Source organism: Peromyscus californicus, unplaced genomic scaffold (assembly GCF_007827085.1).
Source record: "Peromyscus californicus insignis strain IS unplaced genomic scaffold, ASM782708v3 Scaffold_19__1_contigs__length_69161282, whole genome shotgun sequence".
Lineage (NCBI taxonomy): Eukaryota > Metazoa > Chordata > Mammalia > Rodentia > Cricetidae > Peromyscus > Peromyscus californicus.
This window is the reverse complement of record NW_026294491.1, coordinates 61,562,629-61,586,673: the sequence shown is the minus strand read 5'-3', so window position 1 is coordinate 61,586,673 and position 24,045 is coordinate 61,562,629. Positions and strand designations below refer to the sequence as shown.

The 24,045-nt window shown below is 50.4% G+C and overlaps 1 protein-coding gene across 1 annotated transcript in view; it reads left to right on the top strand.

Moving 5' to 3' along the window:
- Window positions 1-24,045, top strand: part of Ptk7 (protein tyrosine kinase 7 (inactive)) — a 67,349-nt gene that overhangs the window by 19,855 nt on the left and 23,449 nt on the right. The window contains 4 exon segments of the mRNA XM_052745485.1: window positions 22,401-22,688; window positions 23,312-23,414; window positions 23,772-23,802; window positions 23,804-23,963. Coding sequence (XP_052601445.1) covers window positions 22,401-22,688; window positions 23,312-23,414; window positions 23,772-23,802; window positions 23,804-23,963 — 582 coding nt within the window.

The following is a 24,045-nucleotide window of genomic DNA, read 5'->3' as shown; positions in this document are numbered from 1 at the left end:
GTTAAAACGGCTGAGTAGATTAGTTACTATTAAAAAACAAGTAATAAGGTAGTTTTAATAGTTACTCCCAAACTTGTTGTCTCAAATGGTTTTGAAGAAAAATCTTTTGCAAAAAGTTGAGCCTATTATGCTTTATAGGCTGGCGTCCAGCCAAGGAGCAGACGGTGACATCCTGCGTGCATCCCAGAGTTCACAGAACTTTGTCCCCAAGTGTTGGTGGACAGCACAGAAGAAACCGTCCCACTTACAGATGTTCCTGTAAAAGTCTAATATAAGGAATCGTCAAATTAAATCTAATTCTGCACATTGTAGGCTAAGGTACCACAAATGAGGATGTAGTCCAAAAAATCTGTGGATGCTTTAATCTCAGAAAGTCACACAGTTCTCCAAAGAGGCAAAAAGAGTACTAAACACAATTGGAATCCACTCCTGGGTTTTGGGAAAAAAAATCCCAAGTATAGGCAATGGTAAGCTTCATCTTGGGAGGCAGAGGCCAGCCTGGTCTATGGGGTGATTCCAGTCCAGCCAGGGCTACATAGTAAGGCCCTGTCTCCTCCTCCTCACAATAAAAATAAATGGTCTTTGCAGACTTTTTTTTTTTTTAATGTGGCAAACTCAATTAACAACTGAAAAAAATACTCTAGTCTCATGAAGAAAATTTACTAATTTGTCCAAATACAAAACCTATAGAAAACACCATGGGCAGGGCTATAATATTATAGTTATAGCATGTTTAGCATGCAGAAGCCACAGCACAAGCTCTGGAACCCCCCACCCTCCAGACCCCCATCCATCCATCAAAGGTACAGGAATGGGGCTGGAAATGCAGCAGAGGCCAGGGGTGACGCTCTGCACTGAGAACGCTTCAGTAGGGTATGTATGTATGCATCCCTAGCCCAGCACACTGAAGACAGTTATCCATTATGTCTGTGCTAAGACATGAGCTAGAGTGATGGAGTCAGCCTTACCCTCTTCCTTCAGGGTTTGAAATCACCTGAGAGGTTGGGAGGTGGGGAGTGAGGCTGACTCTGGGATTGGGGGGGGCGCGGGGGCAGGCGAGAACCCATTTCAGTAATGATCAAGCAAGGCTGAGCAGTAAGGCTTAATCCGAAAAGGACAGGTTTCTCCTCATCATGCTTGAGTTCCGTAAATTCACCCTTGTCATAGCTGTGCTGAAGTGTTGGCAGCATTTGTGTGTGTGAGAGAGAATGTGTGATGGTTACTTATGCTAGGGGCTAAGAACATGTGTTGCTCTTGCAGAGGACCTGGATCTAGTTCCCAGCACCCATATGGCAGCTCACAACATAACTCCATTCTAGGGGATCCAACGCACTCTTCAGACCTTCAAGGCACCAGGTACATGTGGTGCACAGATATACATGAAGACAAAATACTATATATAAAAAATAGAATAAATAAATGAAAAAAAAAAAAGTCAAAATTAAGTGTGTGCTGACTACAGGCAGGCAGGCAGGATCTGGCCACTCCCCCAGTTGGAGGAGGAAAGTCAGGGCAAAACATGGCCAATCAGACATTGCCTGCTCTGACCTGCCCCAGAGGCTTGTGGAAGGAGGTGGTATGCTTCTTGGGTAATTCTTCCTACTTGGAATGGGGGTGCTGTGATTCCCTCTGTTTTGTGAACCGAAGGTTTTAACCTTTGATGGACACTTTGGGTGAGGCTGGGGGCACAGCACAGCAGTCTGGCATCTGTCCCACTTTCCCTAGCCACACTCTTGCTCAAGTAGAACCTTCCAGAGCTCTGTGAAGAACAGAGTAGATTTTCCCCAGCAGGCTCTCAAGCAGATCAAACTGGGATCCTGTTTAAAATGAACTCAAGGCAGCTCTGAGGTACAGGGTGAAGCAGAGCCCTGCTTTCCAGGCCGGACCCTCCTGCATTTTCTCCATCTCCAGAGAAGCTGTGTAAAGACTGAGAACAGAAACCTTCCTGTCCTGCTCACCACTGTATCCCAGCAGGTAGAACGGTGCCCGGCTCACAGTGGGCACCTGAGTGCGCATCAGAGCCGAGTGTTGATGCATGCCTGTATACCAGCACACAGCTAGCTGAGGCTCAGGCTCCACAGCTCAAGCCAGCCTGGTCTCTCTTGCTTTAGTTCTGAGCCACAATTCCAGCCCCCAACCCTGTTCTACAGTCCTAACCCTGGTACCTGTGAATGGGATTTGGTTTAGAATTTCCTTTGTTTTTTTTTTGCAAATATATTCAATTGAAAATGAAGTTCCTGTGGTGGGCATCTAGTCCCACAGAACTTCTGGTGTCCAATAAGAAGGAAGAGGGGCTGGAGAGATGGTTCAGTGGCTAAGAGGACCTAGGTTTGACTATTGGTACCTTCCTGGTGTCTCACAACCATCTGTAACTCCAGTTCTAGGGGACCTGACATTCTGTCTTCTGACCTTTGCGGGCACCAAGCACATAGGTGGTATACATACAGGTTAAACCCCCAAACACATAAAATAAAATTGTAAAAAATAACTTACGTTTCAAAGAGAGGAGAGGAGATACAAACACCCCTTGAGGGGAGACAGTCTCAGGGAAGATGGAGGCAGAGACTGGAGTGATAGAGCCACAAGGCAGTCATGCTGGTGATCGCAGCTGCCATTGAGAACTGGGGGTGCCACGGGACACAGCCTCCGGAAGGAGCCCACTGGCCAAGGCCTTGATTTGGAGCTCCTGGGCTTCAGAACCAGGACAGGACCTGTTTCTTGTTTGAGCACTTCAGTTGTGGCTGTTCTGTGACAGCCTTGGGACTGTAGAAGAGGTGTCGTATTGCAGTTTCAGGACCTCAGTGGTTGAGCCTGCCTCTCCCCCGCGACAGAGCATAGCTCCTTCAGTTGTTTATGCCATGGCGGCTCCCCTCCTGGAAAGGCAGACTTTCTGTGGAACACTTTGTTTTTTACTGGGGGACGCCCAGAGTAGGGTTGATGTCCATCTTGCCTCCTTTGCCTTCCTGACCCAGCACAGTGTGGCCATGGCCCCTGGGGTTTTCTGGTCTCACCTGATCTCTGACATTTTATTTCCTATCTGTTGTTCTGTGCTGGGGCTTGAACACAGGACTGTGTGCATGCTGGTCACGCTCTACAGTAGAGTTTCGTCCCTAGCTCTCTGGTTCTGACTTAATTTTCCAAGCCTCATTCCTCCATAAACCTTGTGTTGAAGTTATCTTCTAGTTTTTTTCTTTCTCTTTTTTATTTTCCTGTTTCTATACCCCCTCCCTCTGACTTAGAAGCTTCCTCTAAGACTCCTCTGTACCCGCCCACCGTAATGAGTGACAGAGCAGGCAGGGCCAGTGACCATAGCAGGCCTTGCTCTGAACCAGGTGTGACCTGAGACTTGCCTCCTCCGTTTTGTCTCTTAGCAGCTTTGTGAGCCTCAGCAAGAAGCTCTCCTTCTGTGCCTTGGTTGCCTGGTCCGCACGATGGGATCACAGCACCCATTCCACTGGGTGGGCCTGAGCCTTCACCAGATAGTATGGTAAACGCTGGGAACGGCGCCGTGTGCAAGGGTCAGCGAGTGTTAGCTATTACTGTAATTACACGCTTACGCGTCTGACTCCCCCGCTGAGCAGAGACACTTGAAGACAGTAATTGTGTGTTTTTCTCTCCGCATCTCCAGTGACTTACGAAGACTTGGCACATGGTAGGCTCTAAATAAATGTTTGTTGAATTAATGATGATAATTAATGTAATTGCCTACCGGGAACCCATATTAGGTTTTTGACCCTCTGCTGGTGCCACTTGGGGTAGGGAGAACGTGATCAAGTTATCTGGTGCAGTTAAACAGCACACGCAGCTGCTGCTCCCTGAGTCCCCACATCACATGGAGCCACCCGGGACAGAGTGCGTAAGTGAGCACAGCTTCTTTGTGCTCTCTGGGCAGGCATGACCGTCATCTTCGAAGTGCTGATCCAGGGTTACTTCTGAGCAGCCACTAAAGGAACACTGGGAGTGCCGAGTGTATGGACATCAGACGACAGTGAATGCAGGATAGGTGTGAACTGTGACTACAGGATAGGTGTGCACACTACAGGATAGGTGTGCACACTGTGACTACAGGATAGGTGTGCACACTGTGACTACAGGATAGGTGTGCACACTGTGACTACAGGATAGGTGTGCACTGTGACAGGATAGGTGTGCACACTGTGACTACAGGATAGGTGTGCACACTGTGACTACAGGATAGGTGTGCACTGTGACTACAGGATAAGTGTGCACTGTGACTACAGGATAAGTGTGAACTGTGACTACAGGATAGGTGTGCACACTGTGACTACAGGATAGGTGTGCACACTGTGACTACAGGATAGGTGTGCACACTGTGACTACAGGATAGGTGTGCACACTGTGACTACAGGATAGGTGTGCACACTGTGACTACAGGATAGGTGTGCACACTGTGTCTACAGGATAGGTGTGAACTGTGACTACAGGATAGGTGTGCACACTGTGTCTACAGGATAGGTGTGCACACTGTGTCTACAGGATAGGTGTGCACACTGTGACTACAGGATAGGTGTGCACACTGTGACTACAGGATAGGTGTGCACACTGTGTCTACAGGATAGGTGTGCACACTGTGACTACAGGATAGGTGTGCACACTGTGTCTACAGGATAGGTGTGCACACTGTGACTACAGGATAGGTGTGCACACTGTGACTACAGGATAGGTGTGCACACTGTGTCTACAGGATAGGTGTGCACACTGTGACTACAGGATAGGTGTGCACACTGACTACAGGATAGGTGTGCACACTGTGACTACAGGATAGGTGTGCACACTGTGACTACAGGATAGGTGTGCACACTGTGACTACAGGATAGGTGTGAACTGTGACTACAGGATAGGTGTGCACACTGTGACTACAGGATAGGTGTGCACACTGTGACTACAGGATAGGTGTGAACACTGTCTACAGGATAGGTGTGCACACTGTGTCTACAGGATAGGTGTGAACTGTGACTACAGGATAGGTGTGAACACTGACTACAAGATAGGTGTGAACTGTGACTACAGGGTAGGTGTGCACACTGTCTACAGGATAGGTGTGCACACTGTGACTACAGGATAGGTGTGCACACTGTGTCTACAGGATAGGTGTGCGCACTGTGACTACAGGATAGGTGTGCACACTGTGACTACAGGATAGGTGTGAACACTGTCTACAGGATAGGTGTGCACACTACAGGATAGGTGTGCACACTGTGACTACAGGATAGGTGTGAACTGTGACTACAGGATAGGTGTGCACACTGTGACTACAGGATAGGTGTGAACTGTGACTACAGGATAGGTGTGAACACTGACTACAGGATAGGTGTGCACACTGTGACTACAGGATAGGTGTGCACACTGTGACTACAGGATAGGTGTGCACACTGTGACTCCAGGATAGGTGTGGGGATTTGACTGCAGAATAAGTGTGGACTTTGTGCTCAGTTACTGTCCCAGTTGGTGGTCCTTTACCATCCAATTTTGACATTTTTTTTTGTCTTCTTAAAGAAAAAATTTAGCGTGATTGCTCGCTCACATGTTTAGTCCCAGAACATGAGGGCAGAGGCAGGTGGATCTCTGGGTTCAAGGCCAGCCTGGTCTACATAGCGAGTTCCAGGACAGCCAGGGCCGCACAGTGTGACCCTGTCTCAAAAACAAACAAACAAACAAAGAGGTTAGTGGGCTGTGGACATTAGGTGATGTCAGTTCCGACTTCCTATCACGTGGATCCTGGGGAGCTGGACTCAGGTCACTAGGCTTGTGGCAGGTGATTCCTCATTGAGACCTCTTTTTTGTTTTTGTTTTTGTTTTTGTTTTTTCCTCCCAAATTAGTTTAGAGAAATTCCTAAGCCTGTTAGTAATGAACACTGGGTCTCCAGGCTTTATTGGGTCTGGATTTGATTATCCTTTTTTCCATGTGTGTCTCCCTCAGTAGACACATAACATCTGCTTGTCTTTCTGAGATTAGCTGCCATCAGTAATCATTGCTAGAGCTGTTATTTCATTAGAGGACTGTAAAACGATGATACTCTATTTATTAGCTAGAAATTCTATAAAGACAAACCTCCTATTAGTTTCATTATCCTGAGATACAGTTGTTCTTTAGAAAGGAAAATGGCTAGATATGGAGGCGCACGCCTTCAATCCCAGCACTCTGGAGGCAGAGGCAGGCCGATCTCTGTGAGTTCAAGGGCAGCCTGGTCTACAAAGTGAGTTCCAGGCCAGCCAGAGCTACATAGTGAGACCCTATTCCAAAAAAAGAAAAAAGGAAAATAAATGCTTTATTTATTTATTACCAGTTTTCACAATAATGAAGTATTTTTTCTAGCATCCTTCAGGGGTGAGCAATAAAACAAGACACTTTTGGACATTTTAGAAAACAGCAACATTAACAAAAGAATACTATCATGAACTCATGAATTTTGTTTGTTGGTTTGGCTTGCTTTGTTTGTTTGTTTGTTTGTTTTGAGGCAGAATCCCACCACAGTGCCCAGGCTGTCTCAGGCTTCTCAAGGGCTGCAGCTATCGGCATGGGTCAGCACACGAGGCTCTGGCTTTGGACTAGTCTCAACATGTCGCCATTTCTCCCTGACAAAAGCAGCTTAAGGGAGAAAGCGTTTTTCTTCTTGTGGCTCATAGTTTGAGGGGTATGGACCGTCGTGGTGGGGAGGCGTGGGTGGCAGGAAACGGAGACAGCTGTCACTCACATCCACAGTCCTGGGGAGAGATGGCTGCTGGTGCTCAGCTCACTCCTTCCTTTTCACTCAGTGCAGGGCCCCAGCGGATGGGATGGTGTAGGTAGAGTTTTCCTGCCTGGCCCACAGTCAGGACAAATCTCTCTCACCCGCCAGTCCCAAGCCGCTTAAACCCGATCAAATAAACACAGAGACTTATATTGGTTACAAACTGTATGGCCGTGGCAGGCTTCTTGCTAACTGTTCTTACAGCTTAAATTAATCCATTTCTATTAATCTATACCTTGCCACGTGGCTTGTGGCTTACCGGTACTTCACATGCGGCTTGTCATCATGGCGGCTGGCAGCGTCTCCCCTCCCAGCTTCCTGTTCTCTCAATTTTCCTCTCTGTTAGTCCCGCCTATACTTCCTGCCTGGCCACCGCCAATCAGTGATTTATTCATTGACCAATCAGCAACACATTTGACATACAGACCATCCCACAGCAGGATGGTGCTTCCCATATTTGGGGTGGGTTTCTGAGCATCAGTTACACCTTGCTGGAAACACCCTCGTAACACGCCCACAGGCTGGTCTCCTAAGTGATTCTGAAATCCATCATGCTGATTTTTACCGAGATCTACCTCTGGAGTTGAGTTGTGTGTCTGTTGGTGAATGAATAGATTTGAAACTGTTTCATGTACTTTAAATCCATGTAATTCTTACCCTTATGGGCACGTCCTCCTGTCCTTGTGTGTGGGGGGTTGGCTCTTTAAGCCTCCCATAAGCTTTTCTTTCTTTGGGTTATTGGATTTTTTTTTTAATTAAGATTTATTTATTGCTGGAGAGATGGCTCAGTGATTAAGAGCACTGACTGCTCTTCCAGAGGACCAGGGTTCAATTCCCAGCACCCAAATAGCAGCTCAAAACTGTGTATAAGTCTAGTACCAGCAAATCCAACACCCTCACACAGATATGCAGGCAAAACAACAATGCACGTAAAATAAGTAAATAGAAGATTTATTTATTTTACGTGTATGAGTGGTTTGCATGCCTGTGTGTATGTGCACCGTGTGTGCCTGGTGCCCAAGGGAGGCCGACTAGAGCTTTATTCGAGGGGTTGGAGGTTAGCCTGGGCAATATGGTGGGTCAGCACCTGTCTTAAAGCACAACAGTGAAAGAAGGAAGGAAGGAAATGTGGGAAGGTCTGTCCTAAGCAAGAGGTCCTTGTAACACAATGTGCCTTCTTAAAAATGTGCCATGGAGCAGCAGGCTTGCGCAGCAGGTAAAGACTGAGTTTGATCCCTGGGACTCACGTGCTGCAAGGAGAGAACCAGCTTCTGCCAGCTGTACTCTGACCTCCACACTCTTGCCATGACACGCATGCCCACATGTGTGTGTTACATTACCAGCACCCACATGGCAGCTCACAACTACCTGTGACTCCGGCACCCTCTTTCGGCCTCTTCAGGCACCAGGCACGCGTATGATGCACAGACATACATGCAGGCAAAGCACTCATACATAAAATAAAAAAAAATTATAATAAACTTGTAAGTTTGGGACTGGAGAGATGGTTCAGTGGTTAAGAGCACTGGCTGGTCTTCCAGAGGTCCTGAGTTCAATTCCCAGCACCCACAGGGCAGCTCACAACTGGCAATAATTGGAGTCCGTGGGATCCAGTGCCCCTCTTCTAGTATGCAGATGGACATGCAGACAAAGCACCCTTTTACATACATACATTGAAAAAAAGCCCTTTAATCCCATCATTCTTCAGGCTGAGGCAGGATCAGGAGTTCAAGGCCAGCATGGGGTAGAATAGACATTGACTCAAACAAACAACAAATTCTGAGTATAATAGTGGCTAAGGGCCCAAATCCACACAGAGATCAGCGTGGCAAACAAGTGCCAAGCAACCTGCGTGTGAACTGACTTTTCATTAAAAGCCAGGTGTACTAATTCTGCGACTATTACCATTTTATGAATTCAGAAACAGGCAGAGGCAGGTGGATCTCTGAGAGATTGAGGCCAGCCTGGTCTACAAAGCAAGTTTCAGGACAGCCAGGGCTGTTACACAGAGAAACCCTGTCTTGTAAAAGAAGAAGAATAAACAGGTTGTCCAAGGTTCTCTTCCTGGAGAGGGAGTGGGGCCTGACTCAGGCTGTCCTCACGTCTCCAGGCTCTTCGTTGTTTATTTATGTGAGGCACGGGTGTGCTGGTGCTGTGGTGCAGAAATGAAGGACAGAAGACAGCTTTTAAGTGTCGCTCCTTTCCTTTCACCGTGTGGGGTCCTGGGGATTGGGTCAGGCTTGGCAGCAAGCACCTTTACCCACTGAGCCCTTTTGCCGGCCCGTCAGGTGTTCATCCTCTGAGTACCCCGGGCTAGGGCCTTGAAGTTGTGTTACGCTTTGGATTTCCCATGGGCCTTTTGTCCTCGTAGTGGGCTCGCAAAGTAGAGAGCAAGTGACATCAGTTTGACGTGAGCAACGGAAGCCTGAGAAGATGCCACCGCCGCGTTCAGTGCTAGGGCACCTAGGGTGCAGGACATTCACTTGGTCGGTAAAACCTTTCGGGAACTGTGTTGCCCCAAGATTCAAGTGAGGCATTTCCTTGTTGTGAGAGGGTGGACCTTCTGGATCATTCAGATCACTGTCGTGTGCTCCTGGGGCCCGGGCCTGGGCTGCCTTTGGGACCTCACAGTTGAGCCCTGACCTGGCCTTTTCTGGAAGGTAAGTTTGTACTACCTTCTTACCCCTATGGTGGAATTGAACCCGGGACCTTGGACATGCCAGGCCAATGGCTCTACCACTGAGTTATACTCTCAGGCCATTTACTTACTTAGTTCTCTCTTTATTCTTATGTGTGTGGCTGTTTGCCTGCATATATGTTCTGTGCATCATGTCTATTCCTGGTACCTGAGGAGGTTTGGTTCCTCTGGAACTGGAGTAACAGACAACTAACTGTGAGCCACCATGTGGGTGCTGGGACTCGAACTCAGGTCCTCTGGAAGAGCATCCAGTGCTCTTACTGCTAAACTCTCTGTCCATACCCAGTTCCCAGGCCTTTTAAAATTTTAGTTTGAGACAGTCTTGCTAAGTTGACTAGGCTGGTTTCATGCTTGCTGTACAGCCCAAACTGACCTTGAATGTGATCCTCCTGCCTCAGCTTCCCAGGTAACTGATTACAGGCCTGCGCCTCCATGCCCAGCCTCTGTGGCTGAGGTCCCAGAGCTGCAGGACCGCCGGGTCAGGGGTTTGGTAGAAATCGCCTTTCTTTCATCTTGCTGCCAGCCTAATGGCTCGGACCATTTTTAGATGTCAGGAAGTGTAGCAACATGGCACATTTCTTACTTTGAATAATGGATGAGGCCAGGGAAGGCATTGTATTCTTCCTGGTGAATTATTTACCAGGAGCTTCTAAATTGAGGGCTCTCCATTATAAACGTCGGAATCTTGCACAGGTACGCAGCCGCCCCCCCTGTTTTCCATGTAGACAAAGCTGTCACCTTCCCTCTGTGCTGCTGCTCTGGGCAGACTCTGGGGCCAGTGACTGTCTGGGTCTGATGTCTCTCCCCTCAGTCACTGTGTGTCCCTTTCATGGAGACGCAGGGCAGATCTGCCAGGGCAGCTAGAGTCAGTTAGGAGACTGCCAGTGCTGCAGACACAGGGGGCCCTGTGTGTACTTGAACTACCCTGCCTTGTGTCTTGTCCCTCTGTCCCCCCAGCTCTGTTAGTCCATCCTTGCCTTTGTCCTTCAGTCCACCCGTCTTGTGTCTTCCGGTCCCACTTTCTCTTTGGCTCTTCCTCGGTCTCGTCTCTCTGCCTCCTTCTCCCAGCCCTGTGTCTGCCAGCTCCTGCCCGTCCCCTTCCATCCTGTCTTCTGGCTCGGTGTCTGCGCGTCATTCCTGGCTCTGCTGGTTTGTAAGAGGCAATCCTGGAAGAACCGAGGGACACTTAAGTGAAGCCAGATCTTGGGACCTTCCGGACCCTGGCTACAGACTGGCAGAGCAAGCACAGAATAAGCCTGAGGTCTTTGTCTTTTTTCCCTGTTCAAACCGTTATTACTTCAGTGCCCTTATTTCTTGGGCTGTGTGTGTGTGTGTGTGTGTGTGTGTGTGTGTGCATGCGTGTGTGCTCTGCTGCTTTATGATGCTTGCCCCCAGGGTAGGCCACCCCAGGCTGAAAGCTTCTGGCCCTGAGCTGCACGGTTTTGGTGCTTTTTAAAAGTTACTTTAAGGAGTTGTTTCTGTTCTACAACAGTTGACTTGTTTTTGTTTTTTGTTTTTCTTTTTTGTCTTTTGTTATTGATTTAGGAATTAAAATCCTTACTTTGCCATCTTCAGCCAGAATGCTGAATTTATTTTATTTATTTATTTATTTATTTATTTATTTATTTATTTATTTATTTATTTATTTTGGTTTTTCGAGACAGGGTTTCTCTGTGTAGCTTTGGAGCCTATCCTGGAACTTGCTCTGTAGACCAGACTGGCCTCGAACTCACAGAAATCCGCCTGCCTCTGCCTCCTAAGTGCTGGGATTAAAGGCGTGTGCCACCACTGCCCAGCTAAATGATGTATTTTTAGAATGTTGCTTTTGGGAGGGAAAGTGTGTGTGTGTACGAGTATGTTGCTGGGGATCAAATCCAGAATGTCTTTTTGAAGTAAAGTAGTGAGTCGTGAGGGGCTGGAGAGATGGCCCAGTGGTTAAAGGCACTGCCTGGTCTTCTAGAGGACCTGGGTTGTGTTTCCAGCACTTTCATCCGTGGCTCACAGTGGCCCGTAACTCCAGCTCCGGGAAGTCCGACACCCTCTGCTGGCCTTTATGGGCACCTGCACACACATGTAGCATACATACACATGTGTAAATATAAATTTAAAAATAAGAGGGCACCGGATTCCCTGTGACTAGAGTTAAGGATGGTCGTGAGCCTCCACGTGGGTTCTGAGAAAGGAACCTGGTCCTCTGCAGGAGCAGTAGGGCTGTTAACCACTGAGCCTTTGCTTTAACCCGGTGATAGTGTTTGCCTGGCATGCACAAGGCTCAGGGTCTAATCCCCAGCACTGCAAAGGAAACCGAATGAATGAATGAATGAATGAATAAAAAAATCCTGTCATTAGTAATGTGGTTAAGAGTTCCTCATACTAGCTGGGCGATGGTGTTTATGAGGAGCTGGGAAGTATTTGAAGAATGGCCTGACTCTAAACAAACAGCTGGCCCACCAGGCCACAGATGCTCCCTCCATCTAGTGTGGGCAGACAGGACTCTCCCCCTGAGTGGCAGCTGAACAGCAGTCATGGCTGCATTTAATGACGTTACAAGGCTTTGCCCACGTCTCTTGTACATTAGAGTCAACATTTTCCGGCCACGGTGGTAGCAGAAGTCACACAGAAGAGTGTTTGGTGGCTGGGGGCAGAGGCCACACCCAGTCCTGCTGCCCCCAGCACCCAGGAGTATAACCCGAACCACCGGCACTCCCAAGTGCCCCTGCCTTTCCCTCTGTCCAGATTCTCCCCTTTGTGCCCAGGTTGTCCTGGTGTCTCACCTCTTAGATCTTTGGGGCAGCCGTTGGTAAGGCTGTGGGCTGACTCTTCTCTGGAAAGGAAGTCAGGGAAGGGACTGTGTGTGACCGGACTCCTGGGCCCTGCCTCTAGAGGACTGTGTGTGACCGGACTCCTGGGCCCTGCCTCTAGAGGACTGTGTGTGACCGGACTCCTGGGCCCTGCCTCTAGAGGACTGTGTGTGACCAGACTCCTGGGCCCTGCCTCTAGAGGACTGTGTGTGACCGGACTCCTGGGCCCTGCCTCTAGAGGACTGTGTGTGACCGGACTCCTGGGCCCTGCCTCTAGAGGACTGTGTGTGACCAGACTCCTGGGCCCTGCCTCTAGAGGACTGTGTGTGACCGGACTCCTGGGCCCTGCCTCTGGAGGACTGTGTGTGACCAGACTCCTGGGCCCTGCCTCTAGAGGACTGTGTGTGACCGGACTCCTGGGCCCTGTCTCTAGAGGACAGCCGAGCTGCCAAGGGGTGCCTTGGCAGCTGTACATGTGCTCACCATCACTGCGTGTCCCAGGCCGTGCGGCAGAGGCAGCTTGCCGGAGGCCCTCCACATCATGACATAGCAAAGCGATTTCCTCACATTCCGCTCCTTCGGCTGCTCGGGAAGTGGTTTGCAGAACATTTCTAAGTATAAAAATAGGAGGCTGACGCCGCTCTTCTCCCTTTGAAAACCAGCTGAGGTCCAGCCTCTCGGACAACTTTTGGAGCAAGGAGGATGGAGAACAGAAGAAGCTGGGGGAGGTGTGGGGGGGATGCCCAGGCCCTGAGGATACCCAGACACTTGGGGGAAACAAGGGTTTCTTTGCATGTATGGAGGAAGGTATGTGATAAAGATTGAATTTCAGACTGTGGACAGCTGTGCTCAGCCGCCTACTTGTTTACAAAATTTTTGTTGAGATAGTCTCACTATATAGCCCTGACTAATCTGGAACTTGCTTTGTAGACCAGGCTGACCCTGAACTCACAGAGATCCGCCTGCCTCTGCCTCCTGAGTGCTGGGATTAAAGGTGTGTGCCACCATGCCAGGCTTAAGATGTGTGTGTGTGTGATGTGTGATATGTATGTGTTCAGATGCCCACAGAGGCAGAAGAAGGTATGAGATTCCCTGGAGCAGCCTGATGTGAGTGGTACGAACTGAACTTTGGAAGAGCAGCAAGCCCTCTTTAACCACAAGCTATGTCTTCAACCTCTAAAAAAGAACCTTTTCTCCTCTGTCCAAACCCAGCCGTGCATTCCTCTTCTGGGAGGGCAGCAGGGTTGATGGAAATGAAAGCTGAAAGCAGAGAAGATACCTTTAAAGCAAGACCATTTCCACAAGTTCAAAATACTCATACACGTGACTTTTAAGAGCACTTACTGTTCTTACAGAGGACCTGAGTTCAGTTCCTAGCGCCCGTGTTGGATGGATGGCTCTCAGTCACCTCTAATTCCAGCTCCCGGGGATCTGATGCCTTTTTCTGGCCTCCATGAGTGCCTGCGTTCACATGCACAAACCCATACATGGTTAAAAATAAAATGAAAATTCTTTAAAAAATACTTACATGTAAAACAACTATTGTATTTTAGAATATATCCAAACAAAAGGATTTATATTAAATCCAGCAGAGTGGTTGTAGGGAGGGTGCTGAAAGGGAATTCGTGAACAAAAAAGGAAACCAGTGCTTGCCTTGGGTGCTATCACGGAAAGAATGTACCCTTGAGAACCTGACATGTCCGTTTATGAAGATACCCTAACCCCAGGGTCCTTGTCTATAAAAGTGGGTTGAGGCTCAGTGAACAAACCTCCTGCTGCATGAACAGGAGAGATTGCCAGAACCTCCGTAATTGAAGGATGGGTGTGGCAGCCACCTAAAATCCCAGTTCACAGGAGGCACAAGCCGGCTAGCTAGAAAAGGTGAATCAAGGGTTCTTTGTTCGCGTGAGAGGCTCCACCTTAGTATATAAGGTGTGATGGAGAAAGATGCCGGTTCAACCTCTAGTTTGTACACACGCACACACACACACACCACATCACACACACATCACATATCATATCACACAACACACATACACAGCACACACACATTGTATCACACACAACACATATTACACATGCACATATCACAACACACACAGCACACGTAACACACACACACACACACACATCACATCATGCACATACAGATGCGTAAATAAATACGGCTGACCAGTGCTGAAAGTTCCTTGGCTCAGAAATAGCACACCATCTTCCAGAGCCTGACAAGAGATTGGCAGCTGTCATCGAGTGGACCTCTCCCAGGGTGAAGCCGTTTTCTCTGTTCTTCCAATGTGGTGACTGCAAGCGACACGTGACTCCGAGTACAAGCAATGTGGCTAGTGGACAGAGTCTGAGGAAGAGAATTTTCAACTATGTTTCATTCTATTTTTATTAATTTAACACTAGGTGTGTTGTGGGGGGCATGATTATGTGTACCATGTAGGTGCCCAAAGGGTTCCAAGAGCTTCGAATCCCCTGGAACTGAAGTTACAGGCGGTTGTGAGCTGCCTGATGTGGGTGCTGAGAATGGAACCCGGTTCCTCTAGAAGAACAGCCTGTTCTTAACCGCTGAACCATCTCTCCAACCCACGTGGACTTCATTTCAAACTAAGCTAAATTTAAACGCCCTCGTGTAAGCTGGGAGTGGTGCAGATAATCTCTTCAAGGCGTCCTTCTTCCAGAAGAGAAACTCAGGCCCGGGAAAATCAAATTGACTGTGACAGAGAAAGGTAGATCTAGAACATTATTTCAGGGGAGTGGGCGTTTACCAGATTGTTCTTATCCCATACATCAGTGGTTCTCAACCTATGGGTCGAGACTCCTTGGGGAGGGGGTCGTTGAGTGACCCTTTACAGGGGTTGTCTAAGACCATGGGAAAACACCGATGTTTACATTATGATTCACAAAGGTAGCAAAATGACAGTTATAAAGTAGGAATGAAAATAGTTTTATGGTTGGGGTCACCACAACATGAGGACCTATATCAAAGGGTCGCAGCGTTAGGGAGGTTGAGAACCACCGCCATACATGCTCATGGGGTACTTTTCCTAGTGTTCTAGTCACAAGGAGGGTCACAGAAATGCCACCACGTGTACAAAGTCAGCCCTCCCTGTGGGTGTGGCACATGGCCTCAGTGGCAGAGCCTTATAGGGAGGCTGAGCCTGGAGAGGGAGGGCCACAGTGAGATGACAGACTCCCGCTTCCCCAGCTGCCTCAGACATGGTGCACCTGCCATGTAGAGGGTCACCATTAATCCTTCCAAGGCCTGGCCCCACATTTGGCAAGTGAGAGCCAACTGTGTAGCTGGAGGCTGGGGTGGGGAAGCCGCCTGGGGTCTGGGGCCTCTGAGTCGGGTGCTCCCCGGCATCCCTGGAACTCATTCATTCAGAGTTACGTCTTGGAGCCTGGGCAGGGGTGATAGGCTAATGTTACATTCTAGAAGGACTAGAACCCAGGTCTCCCTAACCCATGCTTCTTCATGATCACACCACTTCACTCTGAGTTTTAGTTCATTGCTGATTCCTTGGAGACACGCACAGCTGTTTGAGGGTCTCCAAGGGTGGGGCGCATGTGTCAAGTTCCACCCTCCCTGTAGAAGACGGTGCCACACCTGTGGTGTGGCCATGCGCTGTGGAGCATGTACACACCACAACTCTCTGCTTGGATCCACGTGGTGCTCGACACATGGCCTCCTGGAAGTGGGCCAGCAGTTCTGAGACCTAGGGAGAGAACTGGTCCCCTAGGTTGGTTCTTCCTCGGTCCCTGCTGATTGTGTTTGGTTATCTAACCTCGATGAGGGAGCCTGTCCAGGTGCAGGGGCACTTGTTCCCTCCTGCTCTGTTCAAGTGTGGATGGAGCATTGGGGACAAGAGGACTCCAGTTAGTGACCGGTCCGTAGGCCTTTCATAGACCTTAGAATACAGAGAGGTGTGGATCTACCACTTGGTGGGGTTTGAAGTTAGCTGTGGACCGACTCCGATGACTGATGCTGTGCTCTGGGCCTGTCCTCAGACTCACTGGTGCTGAAACTTCGTGTAATGCCCTTAGAGTAGGTGGCAAAGGATATTTCGACTCCCAGCCACAAATAACTACCTGGGTGAGCTGGGAGATGCCTGGGCTTGCTGTTTATCTCTGTGATGTATTCCTACAGTGATGGAGACGTATTCCTCAAAAGTTAACTGGTGGGGACTGGAGAGAGGGCTCAGCAGTTAAATGCTCTGGTTGCTTTTCCGAAGGACCTGGGTTTGATCCCCAACACCCTGATAAACTGAGTGTGGTGGTACATGCCTATAATCCTAGCAGGCAAAAGAATTGGAAGTTCAAAGTCATCCTCAGCTGTGTAGCAGGCCACCCTAGGATGCATGAAGGCCAGTCTCAAGGAGTGAAAAGGGGGCCTAGAGAGGTGCCTGAGCAGCTAAGAGTGCTTGCTGCTCTTGCAGAGGACCTGGGTTCGGTCCCCAGGACCCACATGCCTCACAGCCATGTATAACTCCAGGTCCAGGGGATCTGATGCCCTCTGCTGGCCTCCAAGGGCACCTGCACACATGTGGCATAACTCAAGCACAGTTTAAAGAGAAAGAGACAAGCAAAAGTTTCCACTTGTAGAGTCTGATGTTGGGGACTGTCTTCTTGTGGGACAGGAGCCTGACTGGCTCCCTTACCTGGAGCATTTGTACTTCTCAGGTTGAAGGCTGCTTGTCCTGGCCTGTGCCCGAGTGTTGTTGCTCCAGAGAGGGCATGGAAACTTGGCACACCGTCCCTTGTTTCTGTTGATATCTGCTCCAACAGGATCCACTGTGGTCTGGGTTCCAGGGGCCACCTGGAGTTGAGTTCCCCCAAGGGATCTGGACCCTGGAGCTAGCAGCTTAGTCTTGAGCTGTGGTGTGTAAGAGCTACTAGCCATGTATGTGTGACTGAGTGGTGGACCCTGGGTAGAGGAGGGCCACACACACTCTCAGGAACACCTACTGCCATGTCAAATGCCCCTGGCTTCCTGGAGCTGCTCCTGAGTGCTTGGGCTGCCGGGACATAACTCAGTAACCAGGGTCATGGTGGCTTCGCCTAGTCTTGAGACACCCATTCAAAGAGTGGGGTTTTATTTAATAAGAGGGAGGAGAGGGAATTAAAATTATTTGGTCACATGCAGGGTCTGAGGCCTGTACAGGTCCTGGAGGCGTTTTTCTCCGTAGGTCAAAGGCAGTTGAAGTCCTGGCAGTTGAAGTGGATACTTGAGTGACTTAGCCGACATTACCTAGAACTGGAATGCTTAGTTAGAGCGTCCTGATGCTTGGCAGTGTGTGGAGCCACATAGGTATAGTCTCAGTACTTGGAAGGCAGAGGCAGGAGGATCTCAAATTCAAGGTTGGCTTGAAATGCATTGAAAGACTGTGTCTAAAAAAACCAAGAACTAAGGCCAGGTGTGGTGATACCTGGTTTAGTCCCAGTACTCAGGAGGCTGAGGCAGACAGATCTCTCTGAGCTCGAGATCAGTCTGATCTACATACAGTAAGATTCAGGCCAGTCAAGGCTACACAGTGAGACCCTGTTTCAAAGTGCACTCGTGCGCGCGCGCGCGCGCACACACACACACACACACACACACACACACACACACACACACACACACACACACACACCTCTCTATGGTTAGGAGTGTAATTCCATGATAGAACACTTGCCTGGTGTGCTCAAGGCCCTGGGTTTGAACCCCAGTACCACAAAACAAAATCCCCAAACTAAACTTACTGCTGCTCCCTGTTCCATGAAGTGAGTGTGTCAGCACATGCATGAGCACACACCATGTACACAGACTGGCTTGGAGCTCAAAGAGCAACTTGGGGGTACGAAGTGCGGCTGGGTGCCAGGCAGAGAGCCGCTGTGGAATTTGGCCTTTCCCTGAGAGGTTGGGGCTACACATGCAATCCTAAATACACAGCTTAGAAAAGGCCCTTAAGAGGTGTTCGCAGCTCCAGCTATGCTGGGGTTCTGCCTAGTGGAGGAAGATGACTTCCTGGGGGGCTTGTGCTGAGGGGCAAAGTCCTACCTGGACAGTGTTGCCTTTTGGATGCTCCATGGTGTGTGTGGACTTAGCATATATGAGTCCACGTAGGCCTCGTACAGCCTGGATGGCAGCCTGGCGTCTTTACTGTATGGTAAGGAAAAGGGTGCAGGGCGCTTCCCGGATTGTAACAGGACAGGGCCGTTTTGTGTCAGGAAGGCCCCCTGCCGTTGTACCGTTGTGCAGCTCCACCGAGAGGACCAGTGACTGCAGCTTTAGGAGACTCGGGACAGTGAGTCGCCAGAAAAGACTTTTCCCAGACCACAGAACTGAGGGCATCCTCAAGTCGGAGGTAGGGGACGAAGTGGACCACCTTAGTCTCTGAAAGCCCCCTAGGTCTTTGCTGTATCACTTTTGGGTTTTTTGAGACAGGGTTTCTCTGTGTAGCCCTGGCTGTCCTGGAACTCCCTCTGTAGACCAGGCTGGCTTTGAACTCACAGAGATCCTCCCGCTTCGGTCTTCTGAGTGCTGGAATTAAAGGCGTGTGCCACCACTGCCTGGCCATATCCCACTTCCTTCCTTCTGCGTAACAGAGATTTCAAAGGGCGCCTGGGGCCTGGCATTGCTGTCAGGGCCTCTCTGGTTCCTTAAAACATCAATGAAGCAGTGTCTACCACAGGCCATGCAGGTTGACAGCCTGGGCACATTCCCATTGCCTTCTGAGTAAATGTGGGGGCCACTGAGCAGGGCCTCAGAGAAGCCCAGAGGCTCCTTTCTGCTGTTTTTTTGGAAACATTAAAGTCTGTTGCAGCCAAGCACTAACCAGGCCCTGCTGTGAGCTGACGTCAGGACGGAGGCCCCTGGGAGGCCTGACTTTGATGTTTCCCAGGCCATGTCATAGGGCTGTGGGATGGGGGCACTCTGAGTGGCAGTCTGGGAATGCAGCATCTCTGGTCACAGCTCTGGAGCAGCTTAGCTCTGGCCCCAGGAGAGGATGTGGAGAGCGAGGTAGGGGTGACTTCGCTGGTGTCCCTATGAGTTACACAGAGTCCTCTCAGATTTCTGTGGCAGGTGGTCTGTGGTTCCTGCACCCCCAGGGCCTGTTCCCTCATCGCGTCCACCATCTGGTTATCCTCTGCTCCGTGGTGGTGATTTGTCCTCTGTCCAGGCTTTGGGTATATCCCTGGGCTGTGGCATGAGGAGTTTTCAAATAATGTTCTGAGAATTTGAGTCCTTGAGCAGGAAGAGAGTTCATGGGATTAACAGTAGCTGCCTTTTACCAAAGGCGAACTCTGGCCAAGGCACTTCACACACATAGCTGCGTTGTGGCTCACAACACCCTCTTGTGTGGCTCACAAGGAGCAGGACAGGATCTGAGTCTGATCTGTCTGAATCTGGACGGACACACACATAATTAAAAAGAAAATAAGCCTTTAAGGGGGGAAAAAAAAACCTAACCCTCACACAATCAGGCTGCCCCACCCCCACCCCCCTAAAAAGAAAAGAAAAATCTCATGGGTTTAACCAATAAGATGGTTAAAACGATTAAAGGCACTTGTCATCAAGCGTGATAAATGACCTGAGTTCAATTCCTGGAACCCATATGGTGGGAGGAGAGAACTAACTCTAAGGAATTGTCCTCAGATCTCCATATACAAGCACTCTGCCCATACAAACAAGTAAATAAAACCATCTCAAGGCTGAGGAGGTGGCTCTCAGTATCGTGCTTGGCACCCAAGCATGGAGGCCTGAGTTCCATCCCTAGAGCCCACGTCAGAATCCAGGTGTGGTGGCTTGGAATCCTAGTACCAGAGAGCCTAAGACAGGAGACTCCCTGGGGCTCATCGGCCAGACAGCCTGACCTACTTATAAGTTTCAGATCAGTGGGACCTCATCCCAGAGAACAAAGATGGGGGGCGCCCGCAGAGTGGTACCTGAGGTGGCCTCTGGCCTCTTCATACATGTGCACATGCGTACGCACACACAAACACAGTTTTGTTTTGTTTTTTAAGACCCCTGATGTTTTAAGCAAGTTTACATCTTGTGTTGGGCCACATTCATACTATCCCTAGCAACAAGTTGGATACCCTGGCCACCACAAGAGGCAGGGCTGTCTCTGCTCTTCGGTGAACATCCTGGAGTTACAGGTTGAGGGTCCCGGGATTTTGGTGAATTGTATTTATAGAGAGCCACTGGAGTGGTGCTGAATCACGGGGTGGTTGGCAAGTGATGCCAGGCCTGTCCTAGACACGAGTTGTCTGCAGGTCAACCAGTATCCTTTGAGTGTCTTTGTGAGGCTGGTATCGTCTGTGGGAGGTATGTCTGCCACACTGCCTGACTGTGGAGAAACTGACTCTCCCTTATAGCATCAGATATTTCCGGGGCAGGGCCGGGAAGAGCATGGGATGAGATTGGCTTCTTTGGGTTATGGGCTTGGCTTTGAACATGTGAGTTATCTGATCTTTAGCACGTCCTTCATATTTCTGGGCCTGAGTTTACTGTTCTGTATGACAAAGGGGTTGTGTCATGATGCCTAGCGGGGCAAAACCACACCCCTGTGGAGTATTTAGAAGTGTGTAGGGGAGTGTCTGGGTTGGCATGGTAACCAGGGGTGCTCAGCAGCGCCTGGAGGTGTATTTGTTAACGGGCACAGTGGGTGGGATCACCCTGCTTGGTAGAGAATTGTCTTCCCCAGAGAACCAACAGGGTCCCATTTTGAAGGAACAAGGTTACTTTGGCACATTTCCGGCTCCTTGAGTGTTTTGTGTCAGGAGATGTGGGCCTTTGGGGAGGCTGGGAGATGGACTGGTACCAGAATAGCCCCTCGTCTGGACTGTTGGATCCTAGGCCTGTCTGGACATTGACTCTATGAGAAGACAGAGTCTCATGCCTGGAAGAGCCAAGCCTCACCTCCTGGGTCCTGAGAGAGCGCTCGCTAGGCCGTGATTAATCCCCAGTGACTTGGAAAGTGACCCTATTAGTGTCTCCCTTGCCTTACATGGCCCTGAGCCTGCTTCTTCCCAGTGGCTGGGAACATTTCTTCCATGTTCAAGCCCAGTGGCTCCAGGACTCTGCAAGTTACCCGCATGGGCAGGACCAAAGGCCGGCATGTTCCTCCACACGCTGCTCTAACCATGCCAGCCACATGTCCAGCTCTGCCCTCCGGCTCTGCCCTCCAGCTCTGCCCTCCAGCTCTGCCCTCCAGCTCTGCCCTCCGGCTCTCCCGCCCATCTGCTCAGCACAGGTGTTTTGATCTCCTTTGTCCCCCGGTCATGCTTCTGCCTTTGGTTGTGGGGCCCCTCCTTGTTCATGGTAGTTCCCTTAGTTGTGACCAAGGCTGAGTGACCCCGGTGCAAGGAGGTGATTGACTTTACATACAAATCTGTGGCGTTGATGCGGCTGGATTCTCAGAGACAGAGCAGAGGCCATTAGAACAGCCTTTGCATGTCTTGGTCATAGCTTATATGTCTAGAGGATTTTGGCTTCTCCAGTGAAAGGATGGTGTCTCCCAAATCACTGCCTAAGGATTTGGGGCTGCAGAGCATCTGTGGGTAGGCTCCAAAGCTTTCCTGACCACCTCTGTCGCTGATGCTCTCGGGTGTTTCAGGCAGAGTTGCTGTCTTTCCATGATGTTCTTTAGGTCAAGGTTGAACTTTGTTCTGGGCCTTGATTCTGGGGTAGGTAAGGGAGGGTTGGGTTGCTTGTAATATCCCCTGTTCCCCAGCCTAGCATCAAGATCTAGGATCTGGTCCTGTAGGTCAGGGGTCCTTCCCTTTGGGAAGCCTGATGCAGCCAGCCCCCACCCAGACCTCGAGGCCCCCTTCCAGACCTCGAGGCCCCCTTCCTCATCTGCACGCTACAGGCACCAACTGCCCACACCATCTGCTTGGCATTTACATGACCATCATCATGTCTTGTGTGTGTGTTCTGTGTATCCTCAGAACTCAAGGCCCCTTGAGCAGAGCGTGGCTTGTCTTTGGGTTCTGCAGAGCGTCCAGTACAATTCATGCTCCTCCGTGGATTTTCAGCAACTCTAGCTTGTCCTTCATCCCTGTGTTTACTGGCCAGCTGTGCCCATGGCCCCTTCCCTCTGTGTCAGGATGGAGATGTCAGCTCCTGACCCTGCCTCTCCCACATCTAATCTGCAGGTACCCAGGCCGCCATTGTCTTCATCAAGGAGCCGTCTTCCCAGGATGCACTTCAAGGGCGCCGGGCTCTGCTCCGTTGTGAAGTTGAAGCCCCGGGCCCAGTGCAGGTGTCCTGGCTGCTCGATGGAGTGCCTGTCCGGGACACCGAGCGACGTTTTGCCCAGGGCAGCAGCCTGAGCTTTGCAGCTGTGGACCGGCTCCAGGATTCTGGCGCCTTCCAGTGTGTGGCTCGGGATAATGTCACAGGAGAAGAAGCCCGCAGTACCAATGCCTCCTTCAATATCAAATGTGAGAGCCTGTTTGGAGGGAGGAGGGTACTGTACCTGGTGCATCTGTCAGACTCAGCAACTGAGTCCTGGGAGCCTTCTGCCTCAGTTTCTCCTACTGCCAGTTGAATGGGGCAGGTAGAGTTCAGGTGTACTGCTTGTGTGGATAAGAGGGACTTGGTAGTCTCTTCCCTCCCGCCCTTCTTCCCTCCCCCTCACTTTTCTTCCATCTTTCCATCTTCTGTTTCTCTACCTTGTCCCCTCCCCTCCCCTCCCCTCCCCTTCCCTTCCCCCATCCTTCCGACCCCTCCCCTCCCCTTTCTTTGCTGTGTATTGGACCCAGGATCCCATATATGCTGAGCACACACTATTACCACAGACAGAAATCTCTCATTTTTCCCAGCCTCCCCCCACCACTTCAAGTCTCTGTCCCATTTCTTTGCCAGAGACTTTCATGGACGTCCTTGGCAAGTATTAAATTTGACCTGCCGGGACCGGGCCTGTGCTCTGTGTCTGGACCATGGTCTCAGCCGCAGCTTCCCAGTACTGACCTGTATGTGGCTCCAGAGCCTGCGGGCCCCATGATGTCCTCCTTCCCCTCCACATCCCCCTCTGCTCTCACCACAACTGTGACCTCTGCTCCAGGGATCGAGGCGGGTCCCGTGGTCCTGAAGCATCCGGCCTCAGAAGCTGAGATCCAGCCGCAGACCCAGGTCACGCTTCGTTGTCACATTGACGGGCACCCTCGGTAAGGAGCTGAGGAGGGTGGGATGGAGTCGGTAGCCATGTCACGGAAGTCCCAGAGTCTGTGCATATGTCCTTTGCTCTATGCTGTAACCACTCCCTCCAGCCCTCAGTGCTCCTTACCCCTCCCCGAGTGCTCCCCCCAGCCTCTAGTGGCTGGAGGAGGGTGGACACTGCAGGGGATGACCCCGGATTCTGGGAACTGACAGATCTGGAATCTCTCTGCTTCTGTCCCTGAACTAATGTTCACGCAAACGACTCCCTCCTCAGGCTCCCATTCCTCTACTTGGAAACTGCCCAGTTAGGCCTTCTGATTCTGTGTCCTCTTTTCCCTGCTTATGACCCCCACTCCCATGCACAGGCCCACCTACCAGTGGTTCCGAGATGGGACCCCCCCTCTCTGATGATCAGAGCACCCACACAGTCAGCAGCAAGGAGAGGAACCTGACGCTCCGTCCGGCCAGTCCTGAACACAATGGCCTCTACTCCTGCTGTGCCCACAATGCCTTTGGCCAGGCCTGTAGCAGCCAGAACTTCTCCTTGAGCATTGCCGGTGAGCCTGTCATGGGGGTAAAAGAGGGGAGACGGAGCAGGGAGGGGGTCACCGCCCTGCCTGCTCACCCCCTTCACACTTC